The following is a 26173-nucleotide window of genomic DNA, read 5'->3' on the forward strand; positions in this document are numbered from 1 at the left end:
TCAGGGCCCCAGATGCTCTCCTGTGTCAGCCTTAGCCGTACGCGTCAGAGGAGACCCAGCGATACGGGAGGGAGAGTTCAGATTAGCAAGGTCACGCTAGAGGACAAAAGAGACAGATGGGGGGAGGAGGAGGAGAAAGAAAAAACATGAGGACAGAAGCGTACACACAGACCGACTGCAGAGAGAACAGAGACACGGATAGTTATTGGAGAGGGCAAATGAATCAACAAAAATGTGTTGTCAGCATCCCCCGGGGGGGGCCAGCAGGGAACATTAAGCCAATTGAAACGGGCCGCTGAGTCTCTCCATTTTTCCTCCTTCCCTCCTCCTGTATGCTCTCTTTCTCTCTCTCTCTCTGCCTTCTTTCGCATCCGTATGGCACATTCCATACCCCCACCACACTCACCCCACCCACCCACACACACATATTTTGCTGTACAGCACTGTACACACTCCTGACACTCGGCTTCGCACAAACCCACGCTGCCGTGTACACGCAAGTGTCCTCTGAGTTGTTTTTTTGGAGGGGGGAGGTGGGGAGGTGGGGAGGTGGGGGGTGGGGGGCATCCTGTCCACAGAGGTTACTACTATAGCAGCACCTGGCTGCTGCGCTGAAGGCAGGGAGATAGCAGAGAGAGAAAAATAATATCCCCCACAGCGACACCGGCAATGAACACCGGGTGTAAGTGGAGAGGAGAGGATGTGATGAGGCAGGCATATAAAATATGACCCACTCAAACAGCTATTTTTAAACGTATTAAAAGAGGCAGTGCTAGGAGATGGACACACACACACACACACACACATACACACACACACACACACACACTATACATACGACACACACACACAAAGATCGCCTGAATGTCACACAGGCTAAATGCGGTCCAAAAAACCTGCACGATTCAGAGGTTAACCCATTCAAACCGGGAACACATCTGTGTAACCACTTAAACCATTATTCTATACTTTGGCTATACAAAAATAGCAGATATACAAGCTCATAGTGCTGCACTCGGTGCCGCGCTATGAGCTTATAGATCTGCTATATATTTTTTTTTATCGTGAACATTTGTGCAAATCTTTGAATATATATATATTGCAGATCTACAAGCTCATAGCGCGGCACTCGGTGCCACGCTATGAGCTTGTAGATCTGCTATTTTTGAATAGCCAAAGAAATCTGAAAGTGACACATGCGTTCCCGCCCGGTCTTAATGGGTTAAAAGAGGAGTCAGACTGAAAGACACCGATTGTCCTGCAGTGCAGGCGTAATTATATACACACACACACACACACACGTCCACAGAGCAGGGTAATAAAGTGCGCTCCGATGATTGAACAGAGCCCCTGGGAGGCACAACACAGCAGCACCATGCCTGCTCCAGAGGTGAGTAATAGCACTACTACATCTTCCTTCCCAGCCCACAAGCACTGTCAGCCAGCCTGCCTGCTTGCCTGCTTGCTTGCTTGCTTGCTTGCTTCCTACCTACCTACCTACCTACCTACCTACCTACCTACCTACCTACCGCATTCATCTGTTAGTCTGCAGTAGGCCTGACCTCGACTAAGTCGACTGGTTAGTCGCGGGGGGTCCGAGTCGACTGCGTGTCTCTTAGTCGAATCTAGTCGAAAAAAAAAAAATTTTTTTTTTTTAAGGGCCAACATTTTTTTGAATTGTTTTTTGGCCAAGTCTACACCTGCAACCACACGTAACTTCCGCTTTATTCTTCTTATTCCTCGTCTTTGTATTGGTATTGTTTGTGTTGGAGCGCCTCAGTGCGGCTGCAGAGTTCATGTGCAACCTCTTCCAGAGAGAGATAGAGACACTAGAAACTCTGCTGGAGACACAAAACAAACTGTGTAGCCTTGGCCCTTTGAAATAAAATGTATTTTGGCCCTAAAAAAAATATATATATATATATATATATATATATATATATACTATTGGCAATTAGTCGCCAATTAGATTCGACTAAACAAATCCTTAGTCGGGGACAGGCCTAGTCTGCAGCATGCCACTTGCATACTCAAATGTTTTACTTAAGTAAGAGTATAAATACTGCAATGTAGAAATACTCTCGTCTAGAAGTAAAAGTCTGGAATTAAAAATTTACCTGAGTAAAAGTACAAAAGTATTGGTATCAAAATAGTACCAAAAGTAGAAAGTACTCATTATGCAGAAATGTCGCATTTCACAAGCTTTCAAATATATAAAACGTATACAAATATTTTGAAAATAGCAGATCTACAAGCCCACAATGCGACGCATTGTGGGATTGTAGATCTGCTATTTTCAAATGGCCGAACTATATATAGGGCTTAAGTGTGTTTATTGTTTAGTATTAAAAATCTAAATTTACAAAAGTAACTAGTAACTAAAGTTGTCAATTAAATGTAGTGGGGAAAAAATACAATATTTGGATCCGAGATATAGGGGAGTAGAAGTAAAAGAATTGGAAATTGGAAATACTCAAGTAAAGTACAAATTAAAAAAATTGTACTGAAGTACATGTACTTAGTTACTTTACACCACTGATGCACTCCGCACTTTGCTTTACTCTGCCGTCTGTAACAGACGGTGAGGCTCTCCTGTGGGATACACACCTGCTTCTCATCGGGTCATGATGAATAAAGCAGCTCAGAAGGAATGCAACATGGCTGTGGTAGTTGTCAGCTTTAGTTGACAGACAACGTACCGGTGCCAGAGACCGGGGTCGGGGTGCTGGGGACACTGTTGTAAATTCACAGTCCAGGGAATCGATTCCAGGGACATGTGTTTGATGAATTGGTGACATTGGAAAGACAAGAGCCCTCTTCGCTTATCCAAGCTACCACTACTGCACGCTTGACAGATGGACAGAAGATCTGACTGGCCTTCCATTATCTTTGCCTATTATCACCGAAAACACATTTTGTCTTCGTCACAGTTGCCGTGACATCTTTCAATGGGGTTTTTAATGTTTTTATCACTTTTAAGGCACTTCTACTTTCAAAATAAAAATTCACACAAATTCTCCTATTTAGAAGACCCAATTACAGAAGGAAAAGGCTGATGTGTTTTTGGCTTTTTTGTATATTTCAAAAATATACAAATATTTGTATTGTAATATTTGCTTTCCACTAAAGACTCAAAATTTTTCTTTGGTTATGAATTCTGAGTAAGCTTCACACGCACACGCACACGCACACTCACACACACACACACACACACACACACACAGTTGTCTATAAGAGAACGGGACAATAATATGTTTATCTAATCACTGGGAAAATGGACATAGTTCCGGGGTATAATGCCCTTTTATCCATGACAGCTGAACAGACAAGCACAGCTGTGATGGGAGGTGTGAGGTGGCCAATCACTGAAAACAACGGTCTTTGTGTTCTCTGAAGGAAGGCAGGGAAGACAAGCTGCAAAAAAATAAGTCTGCGTAAAATATAGTACCAAGACATAAACTGTCCAGAAATAAGTTGTGCAGCCAAACCACGAAAGGAACAAAAGTATTCGTTACACATCATTTGGCTGTGAACCTTGAAGTACTCTTTGCTTATTCTCGCGGTACACTCATTGCTTGTCACTCCGAATGAGTGTCAGCTAAATGCCTAGAATGTGAACATAAACATAAGTGTACGGAGAGGAATCCATCGGTCTGCCTAATTCCAAACGACCCACTAAGTGTTCGCTAAACTACAGCCCGCAGACAGACACTCGAATCACAGTTAGCATTACACTGCCATTTAAAGGCAACTCAACAGCTCTTTTGCTTTTCTGTGTGTGTACGTACGTGCGTGTGTGTACAGTACCCTGTCTTTATGCAACACCAACAAAAAAAACAACACCATGCACGCTTGTCCATCCTGTCTATTGGCTTGTGTTAGGGGTGGCTTGATCATTACACCTAATTAATAAAGATAATTACTCACCAAGTACATTTTGTCTGTTGAGCTCGCCGTTCTTTTCATAAAAGTTGGTAAATATGCAGACGTACGTCGTAGTCAATAGGCTAAACAGACTACCATTATGGTCCCCTATGTCTACCTCTCCGAATTGGGAGAGGTAATTGTCTTGTAATGTGTCTCTATGGAAGAGTACGGAGATCTCCTCCAACCCCTGCAGTTATATTTTATTAACATACTCTACCATACAGAGGGGTTAAAGTAGCCTTTCATTCATTCAGATTCATACACAAAATGTCACCAACACTGCTATTCAAAAAAAAGTTGGTGGAAACCTATATTAATCTCCAAAGGCCTTAATAGAAAGTTCTGTACTACACATTTGAAAAGTGTGACACTTTGGAGAGGTGTGAGGAACACCTTCCTCTAGAGTAGCATGTCATCTTAATATAGACACAGCTTTCATCGCCACTTAGTCTATAACAAAGCATGTGTTGCCTGGGTAAAAAGGAGTCTGTGTTTGAGAGAGAGAGATATCCTCGGCCGTAGTTGTGCTCACGACACATCTGTGTGTGTGTGTGCGTGCGTGCTACTATGGATTACTGGCACTCTGGAATGATGCCAGTCTCCATATATGCCTATATATGGGCGTATCGTTTGGATCTGCAGTTCTGGACAAACGCTTATCTAAACCGACTTGACACTGGGCACGGCGCTCCCTTGGGTCGTCGGCGACGCACACCGAGATTTAAGTCGGTTGGTACATGAACTACACGCGGACAGAGATTTTGTGCATTTATTGTAAAATAGGGCGCTGAGGAATGAATGTCACCAAGGAGCCAGGACGTATGAAATTGTGAAATGAGGGTCATTAAGATTCCAACATAGAAGTGAGATTCTGATAGAACCAATTTTCACAAATACATTTGGGGTATTTCTATAGGTGAACTGCTTAGCTGACAGAGCACCACCCATGCTTAAGTGGATAAAGAAGGTGGATATATAATAGATGTATAGGTCAATAAGCAAGTGTTTGTTATGAATGGCTAGTGTTCATTTGAGCTTGCCACTTAAAACACTTCAAATATAAAACATATACAAATATAAACAAATGGTGAAACGGATCCTTCCCTCACTTTGCCTGTCATCATCACCGTCCTAAATGTTCTTAACACTAATGTCATTTTTAAGTCTGGTTGTGGCGTTTTGAAATGCCATCAGGTTTTTTTATGTTGTTTTGTTTTATCCCGTTAATCTTGCATCATGCGGGTGCAGCTCTTCGAAAACGCTCAACCCCTGAAGTGCTTCTGAAGTGAAGCTACTCGAGTACACAGTACATTTAAAACAGAAATGATGAAATATTTTTATCATAATAATTATTATTTGAGGTCGAGGTAAGGATTCCTGCTGCTCTGTGCCGGACAGACCAGACTGACACCAAAAAGTGAGCAAGCGGCAGCAACGAGCCAATCAGAACAGGAGGTGCATCGATGGTATTAGAGTGCAAGAAAACTGGGCCAAAATTGACGTAACCTAGAAAAACAATACACACACACACACACACACACATACACCACCCGTTCTCATGCAGACACATACATACACTATGGGCTGTATGCGAGAGACCCATGGAGCAGTGGTTCTCAACCAGTGGTCCGGGGACCACCAGTGGTCCTTGAGGGGGTTCCAGGGGGTCCCCAGCCAAATTAATAGTTAGGAACCAAATGGACCCTTATGTGTCTGTAACTCTGAGAGAGTACAAATGGAACCAAATTGACCCTTATGTGTCTGTAACTCTGAGAGTGTACAAATGGAACCAAATGGACCCTAACGGGTCCATTTGGTTCCATTTGTACACTCTCAGAGTTAAATGAACACTAATGGTGATGTAACAGTGTAGACTGGGGACCCCCAAGAAACCTAAATGGTTGAGTCCCTGGCACATCTTTTCAAATGGGGGTCCGCGTGGGCTAATATGTGTCAATTTGGGGGTCCTTGACACGAAAAAGGTTGAAAACCACTGCATAGAGGAAGAGGACAGGAGCCCGATAAACCTGCAAGTTTGCAAAACAAAAAAGAAATCTGATGGCAGGTCAAGAGGGCGCACGGTTAGGGCTTTAACAGCTCAAGTGCAAACAGAAAAAGACAGAGAGAGGGAGAGAGAGAGAGAGAGAGAGAGAGAGAGAGAGAGAGAGAGAGAGAGAGAGAGAGAGAATGCTGGTGAAAAAACAGGAACCACTGGAACCAGCCATCCTTCCACACAGCATCCCTCATTCTTCTGACAAGGCTTATTTTACCCATTACATTATCGCGGGCCATTCAGAAACCAAATCCTCTCATTGTGACCTGATCCTGATCAAATAAGCCAGCAGAAAGGGAAGTTGCACAGGAATAGTAACCAGAGGTCAGAGCAAATGTAGTGTTTCAATACAATACAACACTATAATATATATATATTATATGTGTTAAGTTTTACAATGTGTGTGTGAGTATGGTCACGTATATTATATATAGAGTATAGTTAATATAGTATATATATATATTCACACACACACACACACACACACACACACACACACACACACACACACACACACACACACACACACACACACACACACACACACACACACACACACACACACACACACACACACACACACACACACACACACACACACACACACAAAAATATGACTTCTGGCATAAAAAGTGAGTCATGCTGTAGGCCTACATGATATGCTAGTTGTAACCAATATTTCCTCTGAAATATTGAGCAATTTACTTTGGTTGACAACTTTATTTCACACGGTTTGTCTCTGTCTGACTTTTGCCCAAAGCAATACCTGCAGCTTTGGACATGTTTGAAGACATTACAAAAAAGTAACGATTGACAGCATTCCACTGTGACGTAAACTTTCTTTCCATGAAACAAGCCTGGCATATAATGTGCTGGCAGTGCTGCCATTGTTGGTTTTATAATAATAAAAAGAAAAAGCTTTCCATTGTTGGTTTTTCTTTTTAGATATTTCTGGAGCTTTTCTGCCTTTATTTTTGATAGTAGAACCCATTAAGACCTGAGGCCGATTCTACATGTCTCCTAAATCCCCACAATTTTCTGAAAAACGTTTCTATATATATATTCAGTGGTTTATAAACTTTTTCATGTCAAGGACCCCCAAAATGATATGAATTTGGCCGCGGACCCCCATCTCAAAATATTTTGTTCCAGGGACCCCCCCAGAAGCAAAGATTTGAGTTAATGTTTGCTTTAAAAGAATATATATATATATTCAAAGATTTGCACACATTTTCACGATTTCTCAAAAATAGCAGATCTACAAGCTCGTAGCGCGGCACTCGGTGCCGCGCTATGAGCTTGTATATCTGCTATTTTTGAATAGCCAAAGCGTAAAATAATGCTTTTAGCTCAAATTAAAACAGATGCGTTCCAGGTCTTAAACAAAGGGATAATGGAAAGAGACAGCAAACGGGTAGAGAGTGTCAGGGAGTGACATGCTGCAAGATCCACCGCCGGGCTAGGGAATCGAACCCCGGACGCGCCGCCAGGCATCAAAGCCCATCATAGTACGCGTCCTTACCCACTTGGCCATCTGCACAACCCCCATTAGTTAGTTTTTCTGTCAATTACTATATGTACAACACATGACCGTTTTCACAACCAGCAAAAGCCTACTTCCACTTCACTGACATAGCGTTGCGGTTATCTGTTCAGCGTCGAGCTCGGCTGTGACGGAACACACACTCCTCCTTATCAGGTAAATGACATGATATGATCGTATGTACAAAGAGCCTCCAATGAATGCTCAGTGAGTTACAGAGAAGATAAACGTGCAATTGATCACCGCTCGTTGCTCAGCAATGAAGTCCTTGCTTATTCAAGAGATTCCAAAAGACTGGCCATGGCCATTTCATGTCCTTTTTGATGAATCCTCTCCAAGACACGTCTGTCACAGATGCGTTCCTTGCGTCACCACTATGAACGGGCAACACAGACTAGCTGGAACTAGTGCTGACCCCTTATATAAAATACAAAATGGGTCAGATTAACCCATTCAATCCTGTGTCATTTTAGATTTGAGCTACAGTATAACCATTATTTTATACTTTGGCTATTCAAAAGTAGCACATCTACAAGTTTGTAGATCTGCTATTTCTGAAAACGTATGTAATGTATTTTTGAAACAACATTTTTAACTCAAATCTTTGCTTCTGGAGGTCCCTGGAACCAAATATTTTACAAATGTTCGCTTTAAAATATATAGATACTATTCAAAGACATTTTCACAATTTTTCAAAAAATAGCAGATCTACAAGCTCATAGCGCGGCACTCGGTGCCGCGCTATGAGCTTGTATATCTGCTATTTTTGAGTAGCCAAAAACATCTAAAATTACAGAGATGCGTTCCCAGATTGAATGGGAACTGAGTCAACACACATACTGTGTACACGGACCAAAAAAGCAGTTGCTATGCTCGCCTCCCCCACTATTCTGTCTTTCATTCAATTCTACACACACCTGGCCACAACTGCACAACCATTCATGACCAATTCAAGTAGTTGGTATCATCCAAAATGTAAACCAACACTCATATTATTTCACCCGGCCAACTTGCTCTTTAGAAAACAGAACAGATGTTTAGTGTGTTGCTAGAGTACAAACCCACAAGGTAGAAACAATGGGTTCTATCCATTAGAAATACGAAAGTACTATATTCCATCTATGGTTTCATATGATCGCTAGCATCGTGAACATTTTTGCTACACGCTGAATTTTTTAGGCTGCACAAGCTATCTGCTGCAACAGCTATTCTGTCACAGAGGGAATTTAAGCTAAAGGGATTGTGGTTAATTGAGGAAGTCCGTCTACCCTGCCGAAAGCCTGACCCCGTCACCCTTGGCCACTCCGGCGGGAACAGAAACAGCCTACTGGCTAAAATCAGAACATGTCATTAACCCTTTCAAAACAGGGGCAGCGATGCGAGGCATCCAGGACCCAGCACTAAAAGGCACTCTGTTTTGCTTTTGTCTTTCCTCTTCCTCTCTCCCTTTCTATATATAGCCATATCACCAAGGGCTGGATGCAGAGCTGTATGGCATATGGAGCAGGAGGAAGACGGAGGAAGGGTGGTTCCTCATGGTTGACTTGAGTCATGACACCCTAATGCAGACGCAGGAAGTCACAAGTGTGCAGACTCAAGAGGTGAACTCATTGAGAAAAAAAATCAGAAAGAAATAAAAAGGGACTCAGATCAAGCTCAGGCTGGAGAATATACTGCACATCATTTGGAGGATGGGTGGATAACCAAAAAATTAAGATAACCAAAAACATTCCAACCTGAGGAGTTATTTTGTATGGCAAACAATCCCATTAGCAATTAGGATGTGTAAGTGATACATTTTTTGTAAAATAATTGTTTTAATTTAAATGTAAAACTCTATATTCGGAAAGCAATCTTTGGCGGAGTGTTTTAACGGGTCTTTCCAGCTTGTTAGTCAACAGAAAATACATGTTCAGGTTGTGGTAACATTCAGGAGAGAGTACTCCACAAAGATCATTTATCAGCTTCAATTGTAAAAGTGCTCCAGTACCAATTTTGTGTGCTCAGTTTCTTGTCTCGTCACGTCCAATTTTCACTTGCTTAGTCTGTATCTTGAATTAGTTTTCTCTCCTGATTAGAGACCCCCGGTACCAAACACTTTATAAGCAATGATCAGAACATAACGTTTACTAGTGTTAACACTTATTAAAATGTTTTTAAAAAACGGGAAGAAGGAATAACGGAAGGGGGACGAAAAAGAAAAGAAAGAAAAAACATCCTCAAAATTATATAACTTGGACTTATTTTCCCACACATCAATATATGCCATATTCATTGTGAACATAATACATCACTATTTAACTGGTAACATACATGGAATTCACGATGCAATGGCCTACGTTTCATATGTTCACAAATCTGCTCTGTAATATTTCGAGGCACATGGAACACCAGTGCAGATACAGTACTCTCACTCAGGAAGATGGCAGCGTCACTTATCGCAGCATTTTGTGAGTTTTAAAAACAATTGCCATACCAATATAGATAATTACTGACTGGAAACGGTTCAAACATTTCAGAAGCCTGTTCTATGCACCCACTTAAGACATTTAAGTTTACACCGAAATGCACTGTACACACACGAGTAGAGGATTTATTGTCTCTGTCTGTACAGACGGCAGCAGCAAAGGGCGGGGGAGTAGAGGGAAGCTTATAAAACATGAAAAGCATGTTTTCACAGTCTACTCTATGAGGCCTGCATTATTGATGTGCCTTAGCCTAATCCATTGCGGATACATGTACCACTGCATCACGGCGCGATCCATGTTATCGTGGGTTGATACACACACACGACAGGACAGTGGTCATGAATCATTGTGTGCGTGTCTGTCTGTCTGTCTGTCTGTCTGTCTGTCTGTCTGTACGTACAAGTTCACAAAGGCCGCTGGGTACGGCATTGGAAAAGACAGTGACAGTAGCTATACTGACAAGACACAGCAGCGAACTATAGCAGCAGTACCCTGGGGGGAATGTGGCTCTTCTCGAAGCCCGCTGGCGATCCAACTGAAAGCCCTATATAAAGGCTGACAGGTACACACTCCTCCTCTCTCTCAAGCACAACTTCACTTCAGGGAAAAGGAAGGCTATATGGGAAAACAAGGAAACAGGGGTACCCTTTAAGAGCTTGAGAGATACCGTACATCCTGCACATATGCATTCCAGAGCATTTCCTTGAACTTCGGGGGGTAAATGGAATGGCTTGAACGCACGCTTTTTAGAAGGAACGGTTCACGCCACACACGGTGTGAACTGGCCCATTTTGATCACGTTTGAGCTATCCCTATCTGAATAAATTCATTTGCCAAACAGTTTTTTTTCCATCCAATCGGAATTGTCTGATTTTTTGCTGCTCTGCCATGATCGTTGACTGGCAGCTGAGTCTCATGAATCTGATTCTGCAGCCGTCAAAATGTATACTATACGCACAAGCAGCACAATGGTTAAGTAGCACATTCAAGAGCACAGTCAGCACGACAACATGTCGTCGGTGTGGAGGTTTTGCTTAACCCTTTGAGATCGGGGAACAGCATCTGTGTCATTTTAGATTTTTTTTTAGCTATTCACCTGTTTCCTAGGCTGTGTGTTTTCCACTTCCTGTCCATTTGATCCAATGAAATCCAATGAAACTGGTCAGATGACCAATGATATCCAATGAAATCGACAGGAAGTGGAAAACACACAGCCTAGGAAACAGGTGAATAACCTATAACCATTATTTTACACTTAGGCTATTAAAAACATTGCAGATTTACAAGCTCATAGCGCGGCCGGGCACCGAGTGCCGGCCGCACTATGAGCTTGTAGATCTGCTGTTTTTGAAAAATCGTTAAAATTTGTGTAAATCTTTGAATATATACATTTTTTTAAACACACTTTTTAACTCAAATCTTTGCTTCTGGAGGGTCCCTGGAACAAAACTTTTGTCATGTCAAGGACCCCCAAAATTATGTATTTGGCCACAGACCCCCATCTCAAAATATATTGTTCCAGGGACCCCCATTAAAAATGTTCCTTTAAAAAATACGTATAGCCTATATTCAAAGAGTTGGACACATGTTCCACGCTATGAGCTTGTATATCTGCTATTTTTGAATAGCCCAAATAAATCTTAAAATGACACAGATGCGTCCCCGGTCTTAATGGGTTAATGAGCAGAATCCTTTTTTATGTTTTGTTTTGCAAGTCATTTTGGGGGCTTTTTTGAGCCTCTATTTGTCAGGGACAGTGTATAGAGAGGAAACATGAGGAGAGTATGGGAGATTGGGAGTGTTTAGGGCTACTACTCATAAAATACATATTAAATCAAAATGAATAAAAGCCACCTATGGTACCTTTTCTCGTCTTCTGATTGCATGATTTGATAAAAAAAAATCCTAACAATTATATTAAATCTGCAACATATTGATATGTCTTAAAGCCACAGTACAGACATTAACCAACACCAAATGGAATACTAATTAAAGGTAGGGTAAGTGATTTTCTTTGGTTAAAATAAGTGTTAAATAGCTCTATATTCTGATAGTACTCATTGCTATAGAGTGTTTGTTCAGTAACAGGAGTCTCCTTGTCTCTCCAGCTGTTTACAAAACAGAAAATGCATTTTAGTTTCAGTTTCATTTCCAATTGTATCCAATCAGGATAGAGAACTCAGTCAGGATACAGAATAAACAAGTGAAATTGGAAGTGATGACACTAAGAAATGAGCAGGCAAAATTGGAACTGGAACACTATAAAAATTAAGCTTAAAAATGGGTACTTTCTCCTGATTGGCTGAGATTTTGACACAAGGTTCAAGGTTCAAGTTTTTACATCCAAGCTAATAGTAACTGCAGGGTGGTAAGTTAGCATGCTATAATGGAAGCCATTGTTCTCGCGTTAATAAAAATCTTGTTTAAAAAAAAAAAAAACTGCCTAATGATGATGTCACCACTGGTAGGCGGGTTTCTGAAGCGTCCACAGCCCTCCTCTGAGACACAGACCGAGTAGAAAGAAAAGGTACCATTTTATCATGAGCATTAGTGAGGACCAAGTATACGAAGATACGTTGAAAATGGGCGAAGTGGTCCTTTAACAATGTATTGTCATAAAAAGTTATTTAAATTGTCATATCCTTATTTTTATCCTTGGACTAAACTGGGTCAAGTCATGATGAAAGGTACATAGCGATTGCTAGCCCTAACGTAAAGTATATTGGCCGTATAACGGCTTGTGATCAACCTGTACCTTAATATTTACCTACCAGCAGATGCCTGTGATAAGCACTTGATGGGCCTGTTGCAGCTACGCAACTACTCAAAAATTCAATAAAAAACATCAATGTTTTACATTGGTAAGAACACTGTACCAGTAGATCTCGGTGCTATTGGAAATGTGTATTACATGTGCTCCGTTTTGCGTTAAAATAAGAAAAAGAAGTCGTCTCAGTGAAGGGTTTCTATGTGGACCGCATGTTGGGTTTTTGATGTTGATGGAATAAATTACAACAAATTATAACAAGTGTTACCAAAGGGACAACCCACTGAGACTGGTAAGAAATTAACCACGGTTGTGATTGTGAATAGTTCCAACAGAACATTTTTAACTGCTTTACAGACTTCACGACCAAGGACAAGGTCAGCCCTGAGATCTGTGTGGCTGTTGGTTCCATTAACCCATTAAGGCCTGAGGCCGATTCTACAAATGTCTTCTAAATCCAGTTTTTTTTTTTTTAAACGTTGCTACATCAGTGTTTCTTAAACTTTTTCATGTCAAGGACCCCCAAAATGATATGTATTTGGCCGCGGACCCCCATCTCAAAATATTTTTGTTCCAGGGACCCCCCAGAAGCAAAGATTTGAGTTACAAATGTTTGCTTTAAAAATATATATATTCAAAGATTTGCACAAATGTTCAAGATTTTTCAAAAAATAGCAGATCTACAAGCTCGTAGCGCGGCACTCGGTGCCGCGCTACGAGCTTGCAGATCTGCTATTTTTGAATAGCCAAAGAAATCAAAAAATGACACAGATGCGTCCCACGTCCTAATGGGTTAACGCTCTGGCTTCAAATTGATATCAACTACGGTGTTGTCACTGTTTTAAAACACCTTGAACTTTAATAGTTACTCCCAAATGCTTCGAGCAGAGCACTGTTGTGTTGTTGTGAAAGCAGCCTGCAACCTGCAGTATGAATGTGAAGCAGGATATCTTACGAGAGCGGTGAGTTCAGCCGTCCTACACAAGGTTAAGACAAAGGTTTTTTTGTTTGTTTTTCATATTGCATAGCATTGCATGACTGACGAATACTGGTATATATTTACACGCTCTAGACACTATAGTTCATTCGGGACTAATATTTCATGCATATAACCTCGGATCAGTGACTCCCCGAGTCCTTCTCCTCCCCCCTCAGGAGATAAATAACATACAAAAGCTCCATGACAAAATTATGACCCGCAATCCAAAACAAACCCAAAAGCGAATGTATAACAACAGCACCAAAATGAGCATGGCTGGGATGGTTAGGGGGTACAAATCTAGAGCCTGACTAATGCCAGATGTACCCGAAATCCGTCACAAACCCGCGAAAAAAGGAAAGTTTTCGCACGAGTGCACGGTCCGGGCACACATGCACGCGCGCGCCCACCCGCGACTCCCTAGGCCCAGCCTCGGCTAGCGTTCTGGCTACGCCACTGCTTGCGGGGGGTCATGCAAGCCAGGGTCTCCTCTTACGACCCCCGCCATCTGATGCGCCAAAAAACGACAGCTCTACCTCCTGCTTCCAATGCTTATCACTGCACCGAGCAATTAAAACACACTGCAAGCAATAAACCACCCTTGTTGCTCTCTCCACCATTAGCTTCCAAAATGCAGGCGCTTCCGATGGAAGTCAAGAGAGATGGCAGAGAGCCGGTGCACGCTTCTACCCGTGGCATTCATGGAGGGCCTTAAGGGCGCTGAATGCATTACTGTTCATGTGACAAGTTGGCCTATTCACTCAGTTATTATGAATTCCCCGCCACTACCTCTGTGGGATATTTGAAAAAACAAAAAACAAAAACCACCTGCAGCATTTTGTATCCTGCAACAACTGCCAACTATGAAAGTCACCCTCAACACATGAGTTAACATAATTATGGTGCTAAGACTCGGTTTCCCTAAGCTGGGTATTGATAAAAGGGAAAACGTTTGCTTTGTCATCTAGCATGGGCATTTTTTGGCCTCTCTGTGGAATAGAGTGTAAATTCCAGCCTGCGCAGCAGTGCAGGCCATTGTGCTGTCACTATAGTCTCCAGGACAAACTTCAAAAACAAACTTGGTACAGACATAATACATAAGATGGTGTATTATTATTGCCAGCGTCTTATTATCGAGCTACAAACTAGCAGCCAGGTGATTAATTACTCTTTCTCCTCCATTACCGTAAAAAAAAGTCTCATTAAGATGTCTCTCGTTCTTCTTCAACCTAGTTTATCGAAAAACATAACATGTTATTGATCATGGCAATATTAAAAACACAGCACAGTGCATACTCCTTCCGACGCCCTAAGTTTTCTTCGGAAAACTACGAATTAACGTCATTCATTCCAAGCTTCAGAAGGGCTCATCAAACTATAGTTCGGGAAGCCTTTCCGAACCGGGAGATTTTCCGAGTATGTATTGCGCTTTAGGCACATCAAAGCTAGGGGGTTCTGCAGATACAGTATCAGAGGAGCATACACTGTCTTGGAAAGGGCACAACCACCACGTCCCTTACCACTTTGTTCAGATCATCATTATATATGTGCACCACACCATAGATAACTTAGAGAGAGCTTGACCCCTTTAGGTTCCAGTGTTTCTGCACACAATGCATCGTAATTTACATTATCAATTAATCCCTTTGACTGTACAACACACCGATAGGTTTTGTAATACAAACATTCCACATTATGTCTGCTACCGTATTCAGTTATAAGGCTCTCAGTATCACTAATAGCTTGACAACGCAACGTAATTTCAGCCAAGAAGAAGACGGTGACCCTGAAAGACATGCCACACCGTCATTTTGCTGCTTGTACCTGTATGAGTGAGTGACAAATAAAACCTTTATTCTTTAATCCCCTGTCCCAGGCAGATGAGGAACTGCTCAAATCTTATCATCAGTTGGCTTTGCATTGCCACTTCAGCTGGACAATGAACAATGAATTGGCTCACTATGGATCAGCCCATGATATTTCCCAGCAAAAAAAGAAACAACTTTGGTTGCAGTAGGACCATGTAATAATACCATGGACATAGTTCATCAACCAATGTTTCATCAACAACTCAAGGAGAAAAAAACTAAGAGGATGCCAAACAGGGTGGAAAATTAACACCTGCTGCCACCCTCCAAATGCAGGTGATTGTTTTGCACTGGAGCATACATTTAACTAGCCTACCAGCCAGTGGTGTGAAGCATTGTAAGAGGATTCCATAATTGGCAGTTTAGCTACATTTACATTTATGATTTCAACACTTATTTCATTCGATGCAACTTGGAGACGGTCTTGACAAGAAGCCCAGTTGCTTTAAAGATGTCCAGGATTTCTTAACTTAACTAGGGATGCACAATATACCGTTCATCATATTGGTATCGGACGATATTTCGTTGCTTAAAATACAATATCTGCATCAATCTGATATCAAAATAATCCTCATATTTTAGCCAATATTATATTTTATAATTTTTATGTTTCAATGTGAAAGCTGAAAAGGCTTGTTGTGATGATTGAAGGCACTCAAGGCAGCGGGAAAAAAATTATAGGTACAAATAATTGTTACATTGTTACTACTAAGTTGTTGGAACTAACGTGTGCTCATCTCTTACAGTAGTGAAAGCAGACACCTGGAAACAGAGTGTGGTGTTAAGTAATGAATAATAAATCAGGTAAGAATGTTTTTGTTTGGTTTCTTTTGTTTTGTTTCGTTTTTTGGGACAAGTCTGCAACTGCACCCAAAATCACTGTTACTGTATAATAGGTGTAAGTTAAACGCTACTGGAAACTTGTATTGCAAATATTGGTTTATTGATTGATTTGACCATGCAATTAATCAATATTGTGCATCCCTAATAAGAACATAAATATAGGCTACTCTGAGAGATAGTTGCAAAGGGCAGACAAGTGCCCTGTTGCAAAGTCACTAAGAGAAGATGTGGTGGACACAATTTGTTAAAAGGCCTGTGCTGGTTAAACAAAGCTACAGCAATCAAGAAGAGCAAGCGATAAGCCTTTTTCACATGTGGGCAATTTACAAGGTACTGGTTGAGCTCCATTTTGTTCAAATTAAAAGCAATGAATAATCATAGCTTTGATTATTATTTTTTATCAATGCACATTCTGGCATTCCAATTTATTGACAATTATTTTCTTGATTGAAAACATACCGAACAGTGACACCAATGTATTGCATAAAACCGTCAGTTTGGTTGACCACTACAGCCCTAATAATCAAGGTTAATTTCAGAGTTGGCTCAGCAAATGTCTGTTATGCAGACTAAACTTTGATATCTGTTCAAGTTACAACTCTTAAGGCGGTTACACACCGGCGAATATGCGAATATACACAAAATTCGGACTCGTTCCGAATAATTAAAAGACGCTTTTTTCGCTCCGCGAAACTGGTGTGGAAGCTTGCATTGACTTTATAAGGTTTTTTTTTAAAAAACATATTATTCGCATGAAAATAATCGCCCCGGTGTGCAAGGACCTTAAAGGAGAATTCCGGACAAATTAAGTGTTATCTTTGATGTCTCGTTACTCACCTACCGATGTGAAAAGTAGCGTTCTTTTTTTTCATATATTCCCCTGTCGTCATTTTTTAAACCCCCTCCGTTGTCATAATGGGAGCGCGTGGCTAAGGGAAATTCGTCTATTATAACCGACGCAAAGTTGTTTTTTTCACTACTAGTATTCATAGTAGAGTCTCATGATAGTCAAACATGCGTTGAAACTATCTGCGAGGCTGCCGTCAATGGCGAACGATTTAACACTGGTTGCTTGTTTCTTCCAGAACCTGGCAACTCGTGTTGCCAGAATCTGGAAACAAGCAACCAGTGTTAAATCGTTCGCCATTGACGGCAGCCTCGCAGATAGTTTCAACGCATGTTTGACTATCATGAGACTCTACTATGAATACTAGTAGTGAAAAAAACAACTTTGCGTCGGTTATAATAGACGAATTTCCCTTAGCCACGCGCTCCCATTATGACAACGGAGGGGGTTTAAAAAATGACGACAGGGGAATATATGAAAAAAAAGAACGCTACTTTTCACATCGGTAGGTGAGTAACGAGACATCAAAGATAACACTTAATTTGTCCGGAATTCTCCTTTAAAGGTGATGGAAAGTACCCCAAAGTTTGTCAGTAAGCCATTTAATTAATTAGCTTCTGCTGTATTTAGAGAGGCTTCACAGATGTTGAGCCCATCCGGTTTTCTTCAAATGTGAAGCCTTGCCTGTGTGAAACCGCTGTCCTTGTATAGTGAAAATGAATGCAGCAATGACGCATTCATCACAGCAGAAATCATATTGCCCTCGGGGGGGAGTGAACATATGGATCGAGGACATCAGCGGGTAATATCTGTATCAGGGTATATGTGAAAGTGATGGCTATGGCCCCTGCCTGCCGTGATCGGGCACTACAGGGTTAACAGAGGCCATGGCTCTCCTTGCGTTGACAGCCAGCAGCAATTTATTAACCTCAGCATTAGCAGCAAGCATCCTCTACTTCTGCTGATACATGGCACGCACACTAGCCTGAACTGCAGCCCACCAAACAGAGAAAAAAAGCACACGGCAGCAGAGGAGACTAGCGTAGATTTCACTCCAGACGCATACCTATGAACACAGATACAAGACCGATTTGGCAAGGTTGTCCTTGGTGGCCGTGCTGTGATGCTCTCTATTCTCTAAAGCCTGTCACCTCAGTAACTAGAGCAACGTTGCAGCACTGTTATGAAATAAAGCACAGAGCCAGTGTAATGCTATTGGAGCTGGGACTTGAGCATTATGACAGTGAGCTCTCCGACCTATAGCATAACTGGTGGTACAACTTTGAACATGAAGCAAGATCATCACGTGATGACCCTAATAGGCCTTAATGTTCAACTGTATTTGCTAAGGATGTCATTGACTGCAGATTATTTTTCTTCTTTTTTTTACTGTTCCACTATGGGATTTTGTCAACTTATCAAACAGGCCATATAAATTTGCTAAATTGCTTCCAAAGGATTGTTGTCATTGTGACTAAATGAAATAAATTATGCTAAATAACTTCATCAAATGAAAAAATCAATTATTCCACTAATTGTATCATTTTCATCCCACCTATGTTTTGAAAGGGTTACTGGACATTTACCAGTGTCCTTAGAACTTGCCTTTAAAAGGGGAAATCACAAGGGTTAAGAACTAGCTTCTAGCTTGGGGAGAGAAGAGATGATGATGATGATGATCATGATGATGATGACCATAATCACATGTTTATTGGGCTGTCCTCGACTACAGCAATAGCATAGGCTTATGTATTTTTAAACATTTCATGCGGGTTAAACAGTCACCGTTTCCCCCCATTGATTCAACTCAACAACACTGTAATAAATCATCAAATGTTGCATTTTGAACCTACACAGTGAAATCACCAATGTTAATGTATCCATTTGTATTGCAACTGAGTATACTGTAGTATACGCAAATGTTAGAATGTAACGAAATGGTCACACTAGTTACTAGTACAATCAGAGCTAAATTAACCGTATCGCACCGTGTGTATTATCATAACCTCGCCGATAGGGCCATCAGCTCCATCCTCGCAGCAGCCAGTATAGCCTACAATGACTACACACAACAACAGTCACTTGTACGGCATTTAACATTATTTCAATCCGATTACTATATGAAAATGTACATAATAAATAACGCTTTGATTTACATCGACAACATCATACTCCTCCCACAAAACCGATACATTGGCCTCAGGTCGTCGCTGCATCGCCTATTTGCTGTGTGAGTGTTGTTATCCCGATCATCCAATGTGACTATAATTGTGTGCCATGATGATCTATAAATATGATGCGCAGACCTCCGCAACACACAGGTTGAGATTAGCAGCCATAAAGCCCCCCCCCCAATAATAATAGTCATCATGTTGCGTTCATCATGCGAAGACAATTCAGCACCGCGTTCAATACACACACACAGGCCAAAGTCAATGTTGATGATGTGCATTTACATTATCCCAGCATGTATTTCTTCTGACAACAGAAGCGTCATGTCTGCACTGTTCTAAAAGGGGGGGGGGTGGGGGGGTTACATAAACACACACCCGGAAAACAGGCACATTTATCCCTGTTGGTTTGTTTTTGTTTTTTTTTACCGCCTAGTCTTGGTCTTTTACTATTTAAAAAAAAACGGTTAACGGTTTATACTCACGTATTTTGTAGCGGTAGAGAGAGAGAGAGAGAGAGGCGCCCCCCAGAGAGAAGCTTTTAGACTCGTCGTCTAGTACGGTTTCACATCAAAGGCAACACAGCCGTCTCTTGTCCTCTGTCCGTCGGGTCGCTGCTGTGCATCGGCGGTTGATATATGAATAGAGGCGAAGGGAGAGAGAGAAGCAGAGAGAGAGAGAGAGAGAGAGAGAGAGAGAGAGAGAGAGAGAGAGAGAGAGAGAGAGAGAGAGAGAGAGCTGGAGCCTCGAGGAGCCGCATGTACTGCAGTGCACTGCACAGTCTACGCTACACGTGTTGCCAGGTTACGCGAGAGAAACATGCAACCGGGTCTATGAAAGCCATCTGTACCGAGTAGACCTATCTAGACCTACTGCACATATAAACAGAGTGAGCTCACTGAGCTGCTACCTTTAAACGCATTTTAAATCTGAGGCTTTTTTGTATACTATTTAAATAGTTTTGAGAGAGAAAAAATGCTGATATTTGTCCAAAAGTGACTGCAAACTGCAAAGGATTGCTGCTATTTGTTTCAAAAAGCGAATGTGACTAGCTCTCTGTTTAACACAATGCTGAACCCCCTCCAACTGTATATACTTTCCCCATTTTCTTAGACTGTTTTTATTATGTTTTTTTTTTACACTTGCTTTGGCAATGTATACGTATGTTTTCTCATGCCAATAAAGCTCCCAGCCTCCTTTGAATTGAATTGAAAACAATCCCAATTTGCCAGAAGCGACTAAGCTACATGAGCCCTTTAAACCTCGGCTATTTGGAAATAGACGATCTACAAGCTCACAACGGTCACAATGCGACGGCGTTGAGAGCTTGTAGATCTGCTATTTTTTTTTAAACTTGAAGAAGATGTGAAACATTTGGAATATTTTCGAAACATTTTAACAACACAAGTCTTGTATGGGGGTCCCTGGCACAAAATATGTTCAGATGGGGGGGTCTGTGGACAAATACATAGCATAGCCTATTCATTTGGGGGTCCTTGACAACATGAAAATGTTTGAGAACCACTGCTTTAAACAACATTACACAGCAAGCCCAAAACAAGTAGGCTACACATTAGAAACAAGCCCCAAAAAACCGCAACCCGCAACTACCAATATTTACAAGCGACTTTACAGAAAACAAGCCCAACGTCGCTTATAATAAGCGGACATGGCAACCCTGCAGTCTACGCTACTGGACCACACGAAGTCTCGCGGTGTCGCTCGGTCGTGAGCGCGAAAACGTGGAGGAAGACGTCGTGTGGTTTTATTGGAGGATTGGATTCATGGTGTTCCATCGACGTGCTTTCCCATTGCAGGGAGGGTCGTTTGCTCACATTGTGATTGGCTAGTTGGTTGTCAGGCAACACGATATTGCGTAGTAGCATTCACGAGATTTTAATACTTGTATTTTCATTTATTTTTTCCATAGCTTGGCTCACAGACAGCTACTTATTTAAGGAGGGAAATGATCCTGTCGTAACAAAGACGCTGCTTGTGTTATTATCACAGTTGCTGTCTTGGAACATTTTTGGACAGCACGGCGGTTGCCTGACAACTACCCAGCCAATCACAGTGCTTCTGTGCCTCCGGGCTATGGGACCTCTAGACCTCTGTGTACGCAACGGGCATGGATGGATCTTGGCTGTGAATCCATCCAACCCATTGATTTAAAGCTGGAATCCAGAATGCATTTTAGAGACTACCACTACCTTATTTTAAAGTGTAACTGTTTAAATTAAACAAAAGTCATTTTTGTTTTATAATCTTTCTGTAGAATATTTTTCACAATAACCCTTCCACGACATCAATGTGTTTTTTTTACCTCTTAACAAAGGTTTTTTTTTTTCTTAGTGAGTGTCTGCCCCCATCCCCCCCCAACAATCAAGCCAAAATGACATGGGTACAGTCAGGAATTGTACAGGAATTATACTGGAAATGTATTTATTTATGTATTTTAAAATGAATAAATACAGTTTCTGAATACGTATTGTTACGTTCCAAACATATCCTCCTCAGGCCTTAGAAGTTACCCTGCAGCATTCCTTATGAGAAGCCTACTTCTATATAGACAAACGCTGTATTGACAACGAAGCTGCGAGAGGTGATGTGTCGCCATAAAGACTACTAAAATGAATGTTACACATTATACTTTAACCACATGAACCCTATAGCGTCCCTATTCTAGAGGGGGATATTTAGCGAATATAGCAGATCTAAAAGCTCAAAGGAGGGGGGCCTACCAATCTGTATGGTAGACAGTATGTGTGAATTCAATATAACTAGCAGTCACAGACAGCGTCATGAACCATGGCTATCTATCACACAATGTACTGCTATATTGTGGCTGGAGGTTCTCTCTCTCTCTCTCTCTCTCTCTCTCTCTCTCTCTCTACTCTTCCTCTTGTCATAATGCCCTGCACAATGTGCTATATAATGTAATTCTTTCCCCATTATCTTATTGTCTCATTTCTTAACTTATCAGAATCAGAATCAGTTTTATTGTCACATCACAGGTTTACAAGGTAAAAAAGTGGGTGAAATTATTTTTTGTACATCGTTCCCATCGCAACGTTAGTTTCCATAGAAAGAAGAGGGGGGGGGAGAAGAAGAGGGTGGGGGGCAAGTGGGAAGGAGATCAAAACAAGAGAGCAACAGAAGGCCAGACAAGTTATCTACATATTTACAAATTACCTGAGATAATAAAAACAAAAAAAAACTAAACTAAGGTGCCTGAGCATAGCAGCAATGTATTGTATACTGTGCATGTTATACTTATACTGTGCATGATAGACAATGGACGTTAAGGTGCTTAGAGGAAAAGGAGCACAATAATGTAGGCCTATTTGTTAACTTCAAATCAAACTTTTACCTCAGCAAATACAAAATGACAAATGTTAAATTAATTAACTGATTACACATTTTAATAGCAATGTTTTGCAATTATAAGATGGGCAGCCAGCATAGCTGTACATGTAAATATATAATGTGACATATACACAAGGACAGGGTGATAGCTGTACATGTAAATATATAATGTGACATATACACATGGTGATAGCTGTACATACAATACAGTATACACATATTTCAGGGAGGTTAATGTTATACACACATTTTCAAAGACTTCCCCTTTTTAACTATTGATTTTAATAAAACATTGTGAGAAAAATTGCCATTTGATACATCGAAAACAAAAACTAGACTGTAGGATTTACCAGGCTTTATTATTCGAGACAATTACTGAGACAGTTAGCTCTGTCCTCAGCTTACAGGTCTTATTCACCCCTTTCACATCTTTTGTTTCAGCATGGACAAAACTCAGAATTCTTATTCGAATTTTGGTCAATTTAAAGCCATATATAAGCGGATTCAGTATTGGGGGAATAATAAGAAATTCGATTGCCATGAAGTTCTGGAAATTTTGAGATAAATCACTTGAGCCAAATCGCATGTACATCAAATCTAAAAGCAGAGCAAAAGCATAAGTAACTAAAGAGATTAAATGTGGCACACATGTTTGCATAAACTTGCCCATGTTCTCTTTAGATGTTTGGCATGTTCTGATCAAATGCACATAAGACCAAAAAATAAATAAAAAAAGGCCAAAGTAAAACAAAATGTTAAAATAAGAAATACCAGTGTGGAATTTGGACCCTGAGCAAGATAGTTTAATGACAAAATAGTTAACACAGTATAGTCTATTTATGTGTGATCCACATAATTGTGAATTTAATATTGACGCTGTGTTCATGAACATACCAGAAAGAGGTAAGAACCAGGAGAAAAACACCAAGAGGAAGACCCTGGATTTTGTCATGACCGTGTGGTACACCAGAGGTCGACAGATAGCCTCATATCTGTCATATGCCATCAAAGCTAGAATGGACAAGTCACTACAGGCTGCAGAGTGTATTACAAAACCCTGTAACAAGCATCCAGCATAAGAGATGACATGAGGAGATAACAGATCAAAGAGGAATTTGGGGTAAAAGCCTGCGGTCCCATAAAGTCCACTAATAAACAGACTACACAGGAAGATGTACATGGGTTCATGCAGGCTTTTATCCGTAACGATGCTTGCAATGACAACAGCATTCACCAGCAAAATGATGAAGTAAAACAGCAAAGAGACGCAAAAGAGCACACGTCTGTGTTCAATTGTGTGATTTAACCCTGAAAGAGTAAACACCGTTACAACTGAAATATTATCCATCACATTTAAACGTTAACAATTTTCAGTAAACCTATAGTTCAATAATGTAAGCCACTGACATACAGTATCAAGCTCACCCTATTCTCCCTTTCAAACCCCTTGACACTTGCAGGAAGAGTCGAGTTGCGAACATCTTTTGCTCTCCTCTGCCATCTGCCTTTTCTGTCTGTTTATATCTTCTCTCTGACAAAAACAATGCAAGCTTGGGATTTGTGTGTGTGTGTGTGTGTGTGTGTGTGTGTGTGTGTGTGTGTGTGTGTGTGCGTGTGTGTGCGTGTGTGTGCGTGCGTGCGTGCGTGCGTGCGTGTGAGTTTAAGTAACCCCCATAGAATATATCATCAGAACTAATGATATTATGACAACACAGCAAAAAAAATTACTGATGCTATTCTTTTAATATGTTTTTTAACTGAGCATCTTCTATTTGAATATACTTCCATACACCACTGTAAATATTAATTGTGTATGCTGTATTATATTCCTGCACTATACCTGCACCCAGTGATCTTGGTACATAGAAATTGATTGAAGATTCGGACTTTCTAATGTACATATTTTTTGTTTTGATTGTATTGCTGTATTGTTGTATTGTGCTTTCGGCTTTGGCAATGTAAACGGATGTTTTCTCATGCCAATAAAGCCCTTTGAATTGAATTGAATTGTATTAACTTGAGTGGTGTACTGTATGAACCATACTAGAACAATTGCTGACTCATTTAAGACTGTTTGCAAATTATGCAAAAACACTCATTCATGCTACAAATGCAAACAGATGAATTGAAGCTGTACTGTGCCATGTTTTTGATAGTTATAAGGCCTTAAAATAATGACATACTGTATGAATGTTTAATTGAGACACTTTTCATCATAGGATAAGTTTCTACCCTCTTATGGCCCTTTCAACAACTGAATTATGCAGGGTGTGACACTGAAAAGAACATAAATACACTGTGTTATATTGTGGCTGGAGGTTCTCTCTATTAGCCTACTCTTCCATTGATAAATGTTGACCCTGGTCTTGGTAGACTACCAAGTAGAGATGCCATCTTGGAAGACTTGTAAAAATTGGCCTCAAACTCGGAGCCCTGGCTCAACATGATGTGGCAGGGCTCTGTGGTGTGGAACACACACCTGGTAGGACATAAACTTACAGATTTCAGCTTTAAAGGACCAATTTACAGTCCATTTATTCCATTCAGAATGGATGTGAATGCTTGATACTTTTTGAACGCTCGCATATTTATTCTCATACTCGCCTCTGTACTTTATGTCTGCATTGAGGTTGAAGTTGAACCATTTCATCGACTAGGGCAGAGTGATTCCACCAGCCCAGAGCCTCATGAACACAAATTAAACAAGTTAAAAACCATGACAAAGCATGCTGAGTCCTTATTTAGTCATAGCCGTGTTGGACACTAGAGGGTGACATAATAATATTACAAACAAAGGATTGTCCCAAGGTGGTGCATGGAGTCTTGACACTCCATCATCTGGCCAGTGGTGAAAAAAGTAATATTTTTTTTTACTTAAGTAAAAGTATCAATACTGCAATGTAGAAATACTCTGTTAAAAGTAAAACTCCGGTAATCTAAAGTTACTTGAGTAAAAGTACAAAGTATTGGCATCAAAATATACTTCAAGTACCAAAAGTAAAAGTAGCCTACTCATTATGCACAATGGCCCATTTCACAAAATCTTTTGAAAATAGCAGATCTACAAGCTCACAATGTGTCGCATCGCGACACGTTGTGAGCTTGTAGATCTTTCGCTATTTTTAAATAGCAAAGGTTTAGGGCTGAAGTGGTTAATGTATGTTTTGTAATAATAATCAAAATCTACAAAGTAACTATAAAGTTTTCAAATAATTGTAGCAGAGTAAAAGAACAATATTTGCCTCTGAGATGTAATGGAGTAGAAGTAAAAGTACTGAAAACTGGAAATACTGCAAAAAAGTAGAAAATACCTCAAAATTGTACTTAAGTACAGTACTTGA

At 40.7% G+C, this 26173-nt stretch overlaps 2 protein-coding genes across 4 annotated transcripts in view; both read right to left on the bottom strand.

Moving 5' to 3' along the window:
• Positions 1-20155, bottom strand: part of adarb1b (adenosine deaminase RNA specific B1b) — a 190627-nt gene extending 170472 nt beyond the window's left edge. For all 3 annotated transcript variants that reach the window (XM_080412741.1, XM_080412740.1, XM_080412739.1), the window contains exon 1: positions 19952-20155. The gene's annotated coding sequence lies outside the window, so the exon portion shown is untranslated. The remainder of the gene's footprint in view (positions 1-19951) is intronic.
• LOC308106250 (olfactory receptor 1D2-like) lies at positions 1-25482 on the bottom strand (the record flags this gene model as incomplete). Its single annotated transcript, XM_080457305.1, has 5 exons — positions 1-96; positions 8993-9082; positions 23209-24140; positions 25211-25311; positions 25445-25482. 5 exons carry the CDS (start codon positions 25480-25482, stop codon positions 1-3), a joined length of 1257 nt encoding a protein of 418 aa, XP_080313431.1.
• Positions 25483-26173: the final 691 nt, after the last annotated feature.

The sequence above is a fragment of the Gymnoscopelus braueri genome, assembly GCF_963280865.1.
Source record: "Gymnoscopelus braueri genome assembly, chromosome: 18".
Classification (NCBI taxonomy): domain Eukaryota; kingdom Metazoa; phylum Chordata; class Actinopteri; order Myctophiformes; family Myctophidae; genus Gymnoscopelus; species Gymnoscopelus braueri.